The sequence below is a fragment of the Neofelis nebulosa genome, chromosome 16 (genome assembly GCF_028018385.1).
Source record: "Neofelis nebulosa isolate mNeoNeb1 chromosome 16, mNeoNeb1.pri, whole genome shotgun sequence".
NCBI lineage: Eukaryota > Metazoa > Chordata > Mammalia > Carnivora > Felidae > Neofelis > Neofelis nebulosa.
The window spans coordinates 2,645,918-2,658,506 of NC_080797.1; the positions used below are offsets into that span (position 1 = coordinate 2,645,918).

The following is a 12,589-nucleotide window of genomic DNA, read 5'->3' on the forward strand; positions in this document are numbered from 1 at the left end:
CCCCCACCCCGTTCTGGGCTCGGGCCTGGCTTCCCTGCGCGCCGGCCCCTTAGCTCCTGCCCTTGGACGCGTGCCCGTCCCTCGGGGCAGATATTGAGACAGGAGTAGCGCCGGGTCCTGGAAGGGGCCGGGGGCGGGGGGCAGAGGTGTGGACACCGCCTCTGCGCACCCCAGATGGTGATCACTGCCAGTCAGATCCAGTGGACGGCTGATGTCACCAAGTGCTTGCTGACGGCCAAGGAGCGGGGAGACAAGAAGATCCTCAAGGTCATGAAGAAGAAGCAGGTGGGGGGCCTACAAGTATGGGGTGGGCCTGCTGGGGGTTGGAGGGGTTAACGCCAGAGTCAGAGGCCAAGGTCAGAACGAGGGTGCTTGGTGGCGGAAGTCCAGCCAAGAAGGTCTGGCGGACGCTGGGGATCAGGCGTTTCGGGAGCTGAAAGTCGTGTGAGGCTGGGATGAGGTGTGTTGGGGTTTGGTTGAGTTGGCCCCCCCCCCCCACTCTGCCCCCTAACCCCCCGACAGGTGTCAGTGCTGAATAAGTATTCAGAGGCCATCCGGGGGAACTTGACCAAAATCACGCGGCTTAAGATCGTGGCCCTGGTGACGATAGAAATTCATGCCCGGGATGTGCTGGAGAAGCTTTATAAGAGCGGCCTCACGGACATCAGCTCCTTCGACTGGCTCAGCCAGCTGCGCTTCTACTGGGAGAAGGTGCGGGGGGCCCGGTGCTCCCGCTCAGTCCACGGTCCCCGCCGCGCCGGCACCCCAACGCTCTGTCCCGCCTCGGTTCCCTCAGCCGGCTCCACTCTGTTGCCTCCCGAATCAGGACCGACCATCGCTACGGTCGGGGCCCACTGGGGCCCTCACTTGACCGGGATCCTGAGAGGCTGCGGCCGGCCGTTGCCGTGGGTCGGGGCGTTCGTGCGGCGCGAAGCCCCCACCCCCGTTTTCCATCCGGGCCGTAAACCCTTCCCTCCAAACTCTGAACCGAACCCCTAATCTTCTAACCGCCGCCTCCCCACCTCCTCGGTCGTTGTCTCTGTCCGGCTCCAAGCCCACCTCTGTCTTCCTCGGCCCCGTTTCCCCAGGATCTCGACGACTGTGTGATCCGCCAGACCAACACGCAATTCCAGTATGGCTACGAGTACTTGGGGAACTCCGGCCGGCTTGTCATCACCCCCCTGACAGACAGGTCGGCCACCAGGGGGCCGGGGCGGGGGCAGCACCTGCTGAGGGCGGGCTCCCGGGAGTCAGATAGGCCCTGTCCTCCATCCTCAGGTGTTACATGACGCTGACCACGGCCCTGCACCTGCATCGGGGGGGCTCCCCCAAAGGTCCGGCGGGCACGGGGAAAACCGAGACCGTCAAGGATCTGGGCAAGGCCCTCGGCACATACGTCATCGTGGTCAACTGCTCCGAGGGCCTGGACTATAAGTCCATGGGCAGGATGTACTCGGGCCTGGCCCAGGTCAGTGCCCTGCCGCCCTGCCCCAGAGGCCCCGGGTTCTCGTTTAGCCCCAGAAAGTGAACTGAAAGCCGGTCTGGTTCACTACTTTGTGGCTGACGCCGCCGCATCGCCTCTCGCCTCGGGTGGCTCTTCCAGTCGGGGGTGTCCCTGCACCTCCCTCAGCTTCCCTCAGGGCTGAGTCTTGCTTATTTGAAAAACGGACAGATCCTGTAAGTGTTAAGTGAGGTGACGTACGTCAACTGGGGCGTGGTTAGGCACTCGGTGCTCACAAGATCCCCTGCCCCAGTCCCTTGGCAACCCACACCTTTTGTGACTCTCCCCGACACCGTCCCGTCTGCTGGAATGTTCTGGAATGTGGCCAGAAACCACAACAGGGCTACGCTGCCCCCAGCCCACCCCGATAGCACACACGTTTTGGAGGCCGCCCCACCTATCAGAGCGTTCCGGGCAGGGCGTGCTAGTTTCTAGCGTCTCCCCGTGTGCGGAGGGGAGGGGGGTACGACTCTCGCTCCCAGCGACTCTGCACCCCCCGTCCCCCCACCCCCCCCCACCCCCCCCCCCGCCCACAGACCGGCGCCTGGGGCTGCTTTGATGAGTTTAACCGAATCAACGTGGAGGTGCTGTCGGTGGTGGCCCAGCAGATCCTGTGCATCCTGTCGGCCCTGGCCGCCAGCCTCCTCCGCTTCTACTTCGAAGGCTTTGAAATAAACCTGGTGTGGTCCTGTGGGATCTTCATCACCATGAATCCCGGTATGGGGTGGGGGCCACGGAGCCGCTGAGGCTCTGGGGGGGAGCACTGGGTGTCCGCCCCCACCCCCTTCCAGGCCGGTGTGTGTAGCCAAGGGAGACGTGGCTAAAGACAACACAGTGTGAGACAAGGGTAAACACACGACTTTCTGGGAGAACGGGAGGCAATGTTACGTCCTCCCTAAATGGGCTGACGGCCACTTGCGTGTGTATGTACGTCCCTGGTCCTCTGAGATGCTTCTCTGTCTTCTCCCAGTGGGCGAGCTCCCCGAGTTCTGGCCTTCCTGCCATCCCTTTCCCAGAAATAGGGAATCTCTCCCAACATGCAGACCCTCGTTCCCTGGGAACAGCTCCGGGGGAAGGGTCCGCGGGGAAAACAGGGAAGGGTCTAGGTACCGAAAGAGTCTGAGAAACAGCGGTGATTTTCCATCAGGACTGTCGTGAGTCACACACGGAGCTTGGACAGATGGGAAATTGTCAGCTCGTGATTGGAGTTTGAAACAGGGCCACGTGGAGAGGAGGGAAGGGGCCAGAGTTAGGAGAGCAGGGCCAGGGCCGAGGTGGGGGGCGGGGAGAGCATGTGGTCGGAGTTGGGGAGACTGGGGGGCAGGCCAGGGTTGGGGAGGGTGGGGCTGAGTGGGGAGTAGTTTGGGCTCTTAAGAAATGGCGCTGTTTTCCAGGCTACGCCGGGCGCACAGAACTGCCCGAGAACCTTAAATCCATGTTCCGCCCGATCGCCATGGTGGTGCCGGACTCTACCCTCATCGCGGAGATCATTCTCTTCGGGGAGGGCTTCGGCAACTGCAAGGTAGGCCAATGACGTCCTTTCGGAATTCTCTTACTTCCCTTCTCGGGCTATTCCCTGGACGGAGGAGCGCCCCAGCCTCCCAGTCAGCTTATCCTACGGGGAAGGGAGGCTGTCGTCGGTAGGATGTGGGGGCGGGAGAGCTCGGAGGAGGGAGGTCTCCCCTCCGTGAAGCCCCTAACCCACGTTGGGACCGGTCCCGAGATCTTCCCGCTAGAATTGTCCACAGAGCGCATCCTGGCCGCCTCAGGTCCCAGGGCCGGGCTTCCTGTATCTGTAACCGTCCCGCGTGAAGGAGAAGGGTTTCTGGGGTGCTCGATGCTCCCCCCACCCCCCCCCCCCCCGTTTCGGCTCTCCAGATCCTGGCCAAGAAGGTATACACGCTGTACTCGCTGGCCGTGCAGCAGCTGTCCAGACAGGACCATTACGACTTCGGCCTGCGCGCGCTCACCTCCCTCCTGCGCTATGCCGGCAGGAAGCGTCGGCTGCAGCCCGACCTGTCTGATGAAGAGGTGGGTCAGGGACACGGCCCCTGGGACTCAACCTCCGCCGTCACGGGGCCCGTGCGCCCTCACCGAAGCTTTCCAGGTCCTGTCCCCGGTTGGGATCCCCGCCCTCCGCCCCACCCCCACCCCCGACTTCTGCTGTCCCCTGTGTGACCTGTCGTACTGCTGAACGTGCGTTGTTCCTGCCCCTGAGCTTCGCCCCTGCGCCTCGCCCCCTGCGCCTCGCCCCTTTGGAGAGGAAGGGCCCGGTGAGAACCCAGGCCCTGGCCGCTCAGGCCCGAGGCTCCGTCTTTTCCCGCCCAGGTTTTGCTGCTCTCCATGCGAGACATGAACATTGCCAAGCTGACCTCGGCCGACGCGCCGCTCTTCAACGCCATTGTGCAAGATCTGTTCCCCAGCACGGAGCTGCCCGTCGTTGACTACGGCAAGGTGTCTGTCCCCCCGTCCTCCCCCACCCTCCCGTGTGAAGCGAATGTCTTTGTTCTGCCCTCCACTGGCCGTGACCTCCTGTGGGACGGTTGACCTCTCCGGGCTTCCTCATCTCCGGGACCTCTCAGACACTCCGCTCTCTTGCTTCAGCCCCCCGCCCTCCCGACTCGCTTCACGGAGCCCTCTGAGCCCTTCTGTTTGCTCTGTGCCCAGCACCGCCCCCTGCCTCGACTTCTCTCCTCACAGGGAGGTGGGGGGGCAGGGTGCTGAGAGGCGGCCAGGAGCTGCTGATGCGTGGAGCCATAGAATGGAAGGGGTGGGCTGGAGGGTTCTAGAAAGTACAGACATCTCCTTCTCCTGGAACGATAGTTTAGATCCCCTGAGTGCTCCTTTCTACTGAAACCACGACCATGCTGGATAGAAATACGTCTTTGTCGTTGCGTTGCTGAAGTGGCGAGAAAGACCATTTCCGGGACGAGGAGGGGGGGTAAAAGTAGGGAGATAGTGCAACAACCTTACAAGGGAAGCGTCCTCGTTATTCCCGTTTTACAGGTGAGGAAACTGAGGCTCAGAGGAGGCAACTTTCTCGGGTTCACGTAGCTGAAGCTGGGGCCCCAGGCAGGCTGGCCCGGAGCCCGGTCCCTCCACTCCACACTGGGCCCGTCCACGGCCAGAGTGCAGGGGGCCCCGGTGCCGTATCTGCCGGGCTGAACGTGAGCCTCCAGGCACTGGGGACCCTGTGAGAGTCCCTTACGGGCCTCATCCTTTCTCCCTGCGTCTTGGCTTCCCTCAGCTGCGGGAGACCATCGAGCAGGAGACCCGCGATATGGGCCTGCAGGCCACGCCGTTCACGCTCACCAAGGTGATCCAGCTGTACGAGACCAAGAACTCCCGCCACTCGGCCATGATCGTGGGCGGCACGGGCAGCGGCAAGACGGCCTCGTGGCGGATCCTACAGTCCTCCCTGTCCTCCCTGTGCCGCGCTGGGGACCCCAACTTCAATATCGTTCGGGTGCGGAGTTGGGACAGCAAAGCCCCCCGTGGATGGCTAGGGAGGGTGGGGGCAGGAATGCAAAGGGTCGGTGGGGGGTGGGGGGCAGTGCGGACCAGGAGGGCAGGGCTGGGGGAGATGAAAGAGAACAGGGTGGGCACAGAGCCCTGGATATAAAGGGGGCGGGTGGAAATAAGACGACGTCTTGGGGTGGTGCCTGCCAGCACCTCAACACCTCCTCCTGTGTCGCTTCCAGGAGTTCCCCCTGAACCCTAAGGCCTTGTCCTTGGGGGAGCTGTATGGGGAGTACGACCTCAACACTAATGAGTGGACAGACGGCATCTTGTCCAGCGTCATGCGGGCGGCGTGTGCAGGTGCCCAGAGGGTCACGGGGTGGGGACGACAGGTGCCGGAGTCGCCCGAGGGGTTGGGCGGGGGGGGGGGGGGTACTGGAAGGCTCACGTTTGGGAGACGACCGCGTGGGGCATGCTGAGTACAAGGTGGCTCGCGCCTGCCTCTCCGGGGACACGAGTGGGAAGGGAGGTCTGGGGAGAAAGTCCTGGCTTCCTGACCATCCTCCTCCTACCAAGACGAGAAGCCCGATGAGAAGTGGATCCTTTTCGACGGCCCCGTGGACACGCTGTGGATCGAGAGCATGAACTCTGTCATGGACGATAACAAAGTCCTGACCCTCACCAACGGGGAGCGTATCGCGATGCCCGAACAGGTGCCGGCCCTGCGGAGCTGGGGACCCGGGGCACGAGGCAGGGCTCGGCCGGGGGGGGGACGGGGCAGCTCTGAGGGACCAGGAAGGGGGAGGATGCCTGGGCTCAGGGAGACCCGTCTCCCACGGACGGTGGGAACAGCTGATAGGAAAGAAGTCCGTGCCGCCTTCGCCGACTGCCCGGGGTTGTGTGTTCACCGGCTGTGAAGCCCACCCTTCTCCACCCACCCACCCACACAATGCAAGCGAGCCAGTGAGAGAGAGAGAGACAGAGACAGAGACAGAGAGGTCTTCCATAAGCTTAACCTTGAACGAGCTCTAAATTCTTTTAAAACGCAAGTCATTTGTAAGCCATAGGCCATCAATCACCCTGCCCCGTTCGGCGCTCGGACAGAGACACTTGGGGGCATCGAGTCCCGAGTGATTTCTCCTGATGGGAGTGGGGCGGCCGAAGGGTGAAGCTCTGACCCAGCGTGTCCTCAGGTGTCGCTGCTGTTCGAGGTGGAGAACTTGGCCGTGGCCTCTCCCGCCACCGTGTCTCGCTGCGGGATGGTCTACACTGACTACGCTGACCTGGGCTGGAAGCCGTATGTTCAGTCCTGGCTGGAGAGGAGACCGAAGGTGTGCAGGGTGGGGTGAGGAGAGGGCGGGTAACCGGTGCGGCCTGCGGGACGTAGAGCGAGAGCCCTCTCTCGCGGACTCCAGGCTGAGGCCGAGCCCCTTCAGCGCATGTTTGAGAAGTTCATCGACAAGATGCTGACCTTCAAGAAGGATTATTGCAACGAGCTGGTGCCCCTCCCGGAATACAGTGGGATCATCTCCCTCTGCAAGCTGTACTCGGCCCTGGCCACGCCAGAGAACGGGGTGAGTGGGGGCGGCGGAGCGGGGCCCGGGCCGGGGGGCTCGTGACCTTGCGGGGCCGACTCCGGGGAACGGGGTGTCTGAGACGCAGTTTGTACACAGACCTGAGTGGAGCGGGGACCCCAGGGGGAGGCCTCACTGACCTCGCGCACGTGCCTGGCTGTGTGTGCCTGTGCACACGTGGTCGAATGCCAGACTCAGGCCTCTGATGGCTGATGGTACACAGTGAAGTGTCACTATAATTTCCTACCCGTATTGGGGAGCCGAGGAGAGTTCGTTTTGTTCCTCATTTGTCCGTCCTTTCAAAAAATAGATATTCAGTTTTGGTCTGCGGGAGGCCCTGGGCTGCTGTTCCTGCGGGAAGGAGCTCCCGGCCTAATCTGATGAGGGGGCTTTGGAAATTTTCACATTAATTGACGTTTAAGAGCAATGTCGTCCAGTTCAGAATTCTGGAGTAAGGACCAAAGTGGGATATCTGTCTGTTGAGCTTAAATCACTGCCTAAAAGTGGTTTGTATCGTTTTTGAAGACATCACCACACAACCAAACCCTTGACATGAGGTCGTAGAACAGTGAGGACCTCTGGCAGGGTATGTCATTCCTGGCACAGTTGATACAAACCGAACCTGTGTGGATGGACTGGCACGGTGATGGATGGACGGAGGTCGTCCATACGGTGTCAGCCGCGCGGGCGCCGAGGAGGGCTGGCCAGGTGGCGGGGCCCGGCGTCGCGTGCAGAGGCCTGGAGGGCGGGATGGTGGGACGCGTCGTGAGCTGGGATGAGCTGGACGGATAGGCCAAGGAGTCTGGACCGACTGTGATGGACGGCAAATCTTCGGCATGGCTTCCCGCCTACATCTTGGGACTGAGGAGTGTTCGGTATTCCGGACGGGGTAGCATCTTCTGTGTCCCCTTGTCTGTCATTCTCGGAGTCTTCATTCAGAACCATCCTCAAGAGCTTTTCACGCACGGCCTGAGGCTGTTTCCACGGAGCCCGTTAGAGACCGGGCGAACCGTGCCGAGTTAGCCCCGTGTGCGCCGCACGCCCAGCTCCAGCAACAGTACCTGCCACGTGCCCCCGGGGGCCTAAACGTGCTGTCTCTCGGGGCGCCTGGCTGGCTCAGCCGGGGGAGCATGTGACCCTTGATCTTGGGGTCATGAACTCGGGGCCCACACTGGGCCTAGAACTTCCTTAAGCAAAGCAAGACAAAACCAAACAAAACATAAGGGGCGCCTGGGTGGCTCAGTCGGTTAAGCGTCCGACTTCGGCTCAGGTCACGATCTCACGGTTCGTGGGTTCGAGCCCCGCGTCGGGCTCTGGGCTGACGGCTCGGAGCCCGGAGCCTGCTTCGGATTCTGTGTCTCCCTCTCTCTCTGCCCCTCCCCTGCTCATGCTCTGTCTCTCTCTCTCTCTCTCTCTCTCTCTCTCTCTCTGTCAAAAATAAACATTAAAAAAACCTTTTTTTAAAAACACAAAAAAATAAACATGCTGTTTTTGCTATGAACTTGGTACATTTTCAATTTTGATTTTTAATTACACAAGGAATAGTTAACTCTGGTTTACTTTCTAAAAATTGAAAATTTTCACATAGGGACGGCTGGGTGGCTCAGTCGGTTAAGCATCTGACTCTCGGTCTCGGCTCAAGTCATGATCTCGCGGTTTGTGGTTTTGAACCCCACGTCAAGCTCTGCTACGGGTAGCTCAGAGTCTGCCTGGGATTCTCTCTCTCTCCCTCTCTCTCTCTGCCCCTCCCCTACTCACGTGTGCTCTCTCTCAAGATAAAGAAACTTTTCTTAATGTTTATTTATTCTTGAGAGATAGAGACAGAGCATGAGCAGGGAGAGAGAGAGACACAGAACCTGAAGCAGGCTCCAGGCTCCGAGCTGTCAGCACAGAGCCCAACGCGGAGCTCGAACACACGAATGGTGAGATCGTGACCTAAGCCAAAGTCGGACACTTAACCAACTAAGCCACCCAGGTGCCCCAAGGTAAATAAACTTAAAAAAAATTTTTTTTTAATGTTTTATTTATTTTTGAGACAGAGAGAGACAGAGCACGAGCAGGGGAGGGGCAGAGAGAGAGGGAGACACAGAATCCAAAGCAGACTCCAGGCTCTGAGCCGTCAGCACAGAGCCCGACGCGGGTCTCGAGCTCACGAACCGTGAGATCATGACCTGAGCCGAAGTCGGACGCTTAACCGACTGAGCCACCCAGGTGCCCCTTAAAAATAAAAAATAAAAATTGGGACGCCTGGGTGGCTCAGTTGGTTGAGCGTCCAACTTCAGCTCAGGTTGTGATCTCACAGCTCGTGAGTTTGAGTCCCGCATCAGGCTCTGAGCTGAGCCTGTTTCCGATTCTGTGTCTCCCTCTCCCTCTGCCCCTCCCCCAGCTCATACTCTATCTCTCTCAAAAATAAATAAACATTAAAAAAAAATTAAAAAATTTTTTTTCAATGTTTTTTATTTATTTTTGGGACAGAGAAAGACAGAGCATGAACGGGGGAGGGGCAGAGAGAGAGGGAGACACAGAATCGGAAACAGGCTCCAGGCTCCGAGCCATCAGCCCAGAGCCCGACGCGGGGCTCGAACTCACGGACCGCGAGATCGTGACCTGGCTGAAGTCGGACGCTTAACCGACTGCGCCACCCAGGCGCCCCTAAAAAAAATTTTTAAATAAAAATAAATAAAAATAAAAATTTTCATATTAAGCTAGAGACCTTTTTGATCATCTCTGTCCTCCCAGTGCTGGTCTGCAACCCCCTTTAGATGAATAACTACTGTGGAATGTGTGCACATATCATTTCAGACCTTTCCAATACATATTGACATACGGGCCTGTAGGCAGTCGTAGAAAATGTGATATTTAAAAAACACATCAGGGGCACCTGGGTTGCTCATTCGGTTAAGCATCCGACTTCAGCTCAGGTCACGATCTCACGGTTCGTGGGTTCGAGCCCCGCGTCGGGCTCTGGGCTGACCGCTCGGAGCCTGGAGCCCGCTTCCGATTCTGTGTCTCCCTCTCTCTCTCTGCCCCTCCCCCAGTTGTGCTCTGTCTCTCAAAAAAAATGTAAAAAAAAAATTTTTTTTAATAAAAAATAAAAACCATATCATGTTATACACCTCGTGTACACATACAGCAATATGGGTTTGAGTTCTGTATCGGTATCCGTAGATTGATTTTATTGCTTTTAAGCCTTGCACGCTGTTCCACTGTAGAACATGGCATTTTCTTTTTTCATCCCTCTACTGGTGGACATTTAGGTCATCTCGTTTTTTGCAATTTACAGACAAGTTGCCACGACGCCCCGGGCCCCGGGTCCTAGGGCACCTGTGGGCACTTCTTCAGGGCAGACGTGGTGTGGCCACGTCACTGCTGTGCCTTCATGACACAGCAGCAGAGAGCGTCAGGGCAGCAGCCGACTTACCAGGACTTTCAGGTCCATCTGAACGCTTTAGGTTTAGGTGTACCTACAACCACACGGTGTCTCCACATAAAACCAGGAAGGGAGGAAAACTCTAAGCTCTTGCTGCGATTTGCCACAATAGATCCCCCTCCTTTTCTTACGGATGGAGACCGAGTCCCTTCTCCTGTTTCATCCAGGTGAACCCAGCCGACGGCGAAAGCTACGCGACCATGGTAGGGCTGACCTTCGTGTTCAGCATGATCTGGTCTGTGTGCGCCTCCGTGGACGAGGAGGGACGCGAGAAGATCGACAGCTACCTCCGAGAGATTGAGGGCTCCTTTCCCAATAAGGCGAGGACGCTCGGACCCAGCCGTCCGACTCTTCCCGTTTTTCTAGCACCCGCGAGGTTCCCTACACCAGGCTCTGCTTGAGTTTCAGCCGTGCCAACCCAGCCCTCTTTCTTTCACCCAGCGGGCTGTGCAAACTCCCGGCCGGCGGGGGACAGCTGGAGAAGGCTTTGGTGGCCTCACACGTGTTCCCTCCTTAGGACACGGTGTACGAGTACTTTGTGGACCCCAAGATGCGAAGCTGGACGTCGTTTGAGGAAAAGCTCCCTAAGACTTGGCGTTACCCCCCAAAGTGAGAGCGGGGCCTGTGGGGGGCCGGGCTTGGGGCTGTGGTTGGTGGGAGATGTGGGCAGAGAGCCGGGGCCTCGAGGCAGATGTGCGCTGCAGAGGAGAGGGGCCGGCTCCCGCAGGAGGCGGCTCTGGAACGCCGGAAGCAGGACGCCCGGCCTCCGGGCCCCCCAGGAGGCAGGGTCGGTGACGTCTGAGGGAGATAAACGTCAGGAGGCGGCAGGAAGCGGGCGTTTGAAAGGAGGTGGCCGGGCCCCTTGGACAGGGTTCGCTTTCCTCCCTAGTTCCCCCTTCTACAAGATCACGGTGCCCACGGTTGACACCGTTCGCTACAACTACCTGGTGAGCGCCTTGGTGGCCAACCAGAACCCCACCCTGCTGGTGGGTCCCGTGGGGACCGGAAAGACGTCCATCGCCCAGAGCGTCCTGCAGTCCTTGCCTTCCAGCCAGTGGTCTGTGCTCACCGTCAACATGTCTGCACAGGTGCGTCGTGGGGCCCAGGCCCTCCCTGCCTTCCGCGCCCTCCCTCGGGATCCAAGTGCCTGACGACACTCCTCCCGAACCCCGAGTTTCTCCCGGGAGACCCAAGCATTCACCCCGTACCCCTTCCACCAGACCACGTCCAATAACGTGCAGAGCATCATCGAGAGCAGGGTGGAGAAGCGAACCAAGGGGGTCTATGTGCCGCTTGGGGGCAAAAGCATGGTCACCTTTATGGATGACCTAAACATGCCGGCGAAGGACGTGTTTGGGTCCCAGCCCCCCCTGGAGCTGATCCGTCTCTGGCTTGACTACGGCTTCTGGTACGATCGCACGAAGCAGACCATCAAGTACATCCGAGTAAGCATCCGGGAGACGGGGAGACTCCTGCGATCCTATATTTCTCTCCACACGGGTGGGGCCGGCCGCCTCCGGCCCCAGACTCCCGGCTCCTCAATTATCAGTCCCTGTTTGCGAACTCTCCTCGGTGACTCTGCCCTGTGCTTTGTGGCCAAAGGGTCCCGTCCTCCACCTCCACACCTTCCCCACGCTCACGTGACTCCCCTGCTGCCGTCCAGGGTGTCCCTGACTCGGGTCCCGCCTCCCCACGTCCCCCTACGGGGCACCCCCAGGCAGTCTGCACCCACAGGATTCTGAGCATCTTGTTTCTTTTTTCCAAATCCACGGGCAGCAGCCCTTCCATCCCTCCCACGGTGGGGGTGGGGGGGGGTCCGTCTGTCTGGCACTCAGGGTCAGAAGCTCTCCTGACGGCTAGTGTATTCTTGTGTTTCTGGGAAAGAACACGCATGCACACACACATACACGCTGGAAAAAGAGGGGGGAAAAAACGAAGTCTAGAAAACATAGTAAAACTTTAAAAAAAATCTTTTTTAATGTTTGTTTTTGAGACAGAGAGAGACAGAGCATGAACGGGGGAGGGGCAGAGAGAGAGGGAGACCCAGAATCCGAACCAGGCTCCAGGCTCTGAGCTGTCAGCACAGAGCCTGACGTGGGGCTCGAACCCACGAACCGTGAGATCGTGACCCGAGCCGAAGTCAGACGCTTAACTGACTAAGCCACTCAGGTGCCCCATAGTCAAATGTTTTTTAAGTTACTTCCATTTTCTGTTTTTGGTACATGGATTATAATGAAATTAAAACAAATATGTCACTTTAATAATTCCAAACAAACTGTCCCTAATCCCTTCCTTCCCTTCACCCTCCCTGTTCCCTTTCTGCTGTCCTGGCCCCTCTCCTCTCCCCTTACTGCCCTCATCCGGCTCCTCTGACATCCTCCATATTCCTGTGCCCTGTGTTGGCCCTTTCCTGCCGGTCTCTGCTCTCCAGGACATGTTCCTGATGGCTGCCATGGGCCCTCCCGGGGGCGGACGGACCATCATCTCCCCCAGACTGCAAAGCCGCTTCAACGTCATCAACATGACCTTCCCCACAGTGAGGGCGCGATGGGGGCCCGGGGAGGGGGGGCTGTAAGAGGCAAGCCATCCGTGTCCCAGAGAACCAGGAGGCAGATCCAGGAGGGG

At 59.0% G+C, this 12,589-nt stretch overlaps 1 protein-coding gene across 1 annotated transcript in view; it reads left to right on the plus strand.

The window, feature by feature from the left end:
- The window catches only part of DNAH2 (dynein axonemal heavy chain 2), a 95,161-nt gene that overhangs the window by 49,377 nt on the left and 33,195 nt on the right, over nucleotides 1-12,589 (plus strand). Inside the window, 18 exon segments of the mRNA XM_058705514.1 lie at nucleotides 175-285; nucleotides 523-711; nucleotides 1,089-1,192; nucleotides 1,279-1,468; nucleotides 2,038-2,218; nucleotides 2,896-3,023; nucleotides 3,380-3,532; nucleotides 3,830-3,955; nucleotides 4,749-4,967; nucleotides 5,203-5,320; nucleotides 5,537-5,673; nucleotides 6,154-6,291; nucleotides 6,376-6,534; nucleotides 10,132-10,284; nucleotides 10,482-10,573; nucleotides 10,854-11,052; nucleotides 11,185-11,409; nucleotides 12,396-12,500. Of these exon segments, the coding sequence (XP_058561497.1) occupies nucleotides 175-285; nucleotides 523-711; nucleotides 1,089-1,192; nucleotides 1,279-1,468; nucleotides 2,038-2,218; nucleotides 2,896-3,023; nucleotides 3,380-3,532; nucleotides 3,830-3,955; nucleotides 4,749-4,967; nucleotides 5,203-5,320; nucleotides 5,537-5,673; nucleotides 6,154-6,291; nucleotides 6,376-6,534; nucleotides 10,132-10,284; nucleotides 10,482-10,573; nucleotides 10,854-11,052; nucleotides 11,185-11,409; nucleotides 12,396-12,500 (2,727 nt within the window).